The 1,035-nt window shown below is 50.2% G+C and overlaps 1 protein-coding gene across 1 annotated transcript in view; it reads right to left on the bottom strand.

The window, feature by feature from the left end:
- Positions 1-84: 84 nt before the first annotated feature.
- LOC108229420 (cytochrome b5 domain-containing protein 1) overlaps positions 85-1,035 on the bottom strand; it is a gene marked incomplete at its 3' end in the record, with an annotated part of 3,792 nt that continues 2,841 nt past the window's right edge. Inside the window, 2 exon segments of the mRNA XM_017405093.3 lie at positions 85-303; positions 501-577. Coding sequence (XP_017260582.2) covers positions 85-303; positions 501-577 — 296 coding nt within the window.

Genomic DNA, 1,035 nt, shown 5'->3' with positions numbered 1-1,035 from the left:
CTGAACTCTCCTGGACGTTCTTTCAAACAGTGACCGTCTCTCTGCCTGTATCAGGACTACCCATAATGCACCTGGCCCTCTCACCTCCAGCAGCTGCTCCTGAGACGTCAGCGTGTTGATGATGCGGATCCACCTGGTCTTGGCCGTCAGCAGCCCCACCTCCAGACGGGGGTCCTTCCACCACGGCTCCCCGATGTCTGTGTCCCAGTCAGAGCGGGGGCCCCTGGGGGGGACGTGCAGGAAGCGTCCCCTGGGGGTGTAGAAGGTCTCACAGCTGGTCTGAGGGTCCACACACCTCAGGATCTGAGGATGAGGAGGACAGCTGGTGTTTAGTGGACCTGGATCAGGTTTTACCAGCAGCAGCAGCTCTGTCTGATGATCAGATCCTACAGAGGTTTTCATTGGCCTGATTAGGCTCCGCCCATCATCAGAGGAAGCGTTTCATTGGAAACATCTCTGAAACATCATGAAGAATAAGTAAAGTGTTTAAATTGACTCACATCTTTGGTTTTGGGGTGGAACCAGCAGCTGATGTCCTGTCCTGCAGCCTCCATGATGGGAAGCAGCAGAGCGTCTCCTGCAGGGACAGAGACGGAGACAGAGACACTTCATGGATCCTGGGCTGAGCTACAGAAGGTCCAACACGTCTGCAGGATTTATTCATGTTGAGCTTAAATCATGGTTTTATTGTCCAACACCAACATGGTGGTTTTTAGTGAGACGGTTGTCATGGTAACCAGCACCTGTTCTCTGAGACTTCACCTTGACCGATATAAGTACCTGAAACACAACCTGACTGGTAAAAACAGGTGCTTAAAGACTTTTAAGGATGTTCAAAGAATAAAAAATATTTTTTCCTGCTGGTAGCCTACAAATAAAACTTCACCAGTACTGAGAAGATTATGGATGTTTCTTTAAAGTGCTCCTTGGGTGACCTTTGAACCTGCCCCTCCACAGTCAGGTGACCTTTTAACCTGCTCCTCCACAGTCAGGTGACCTTTTAACCTGCTCCTCCACAGTCAGGTGACCTTTGAA

This window comes from Kryptolebias marmoratus, linkage group LG7 (assembly GCF_001649575.2).
Source record: "Kryptolebias marmoratus isolate JLee-2015 linkage group LG7, ASM164957v2, whole genome shotgun sequence".
In the NCBI taxonomy this organism is placed as follows: domain Eukaryota; kingdom Metazoa; phylum Chordata; class Actinopteri; order Cyprinodontiformes; family Rivulidae; genus Kryptolebias; species Kryptolebias marmoratus.
Note: the sequence above shows the minus strand (reverse complement) of the source record. Positions and strands in the feature narration are given on the sequence as shown.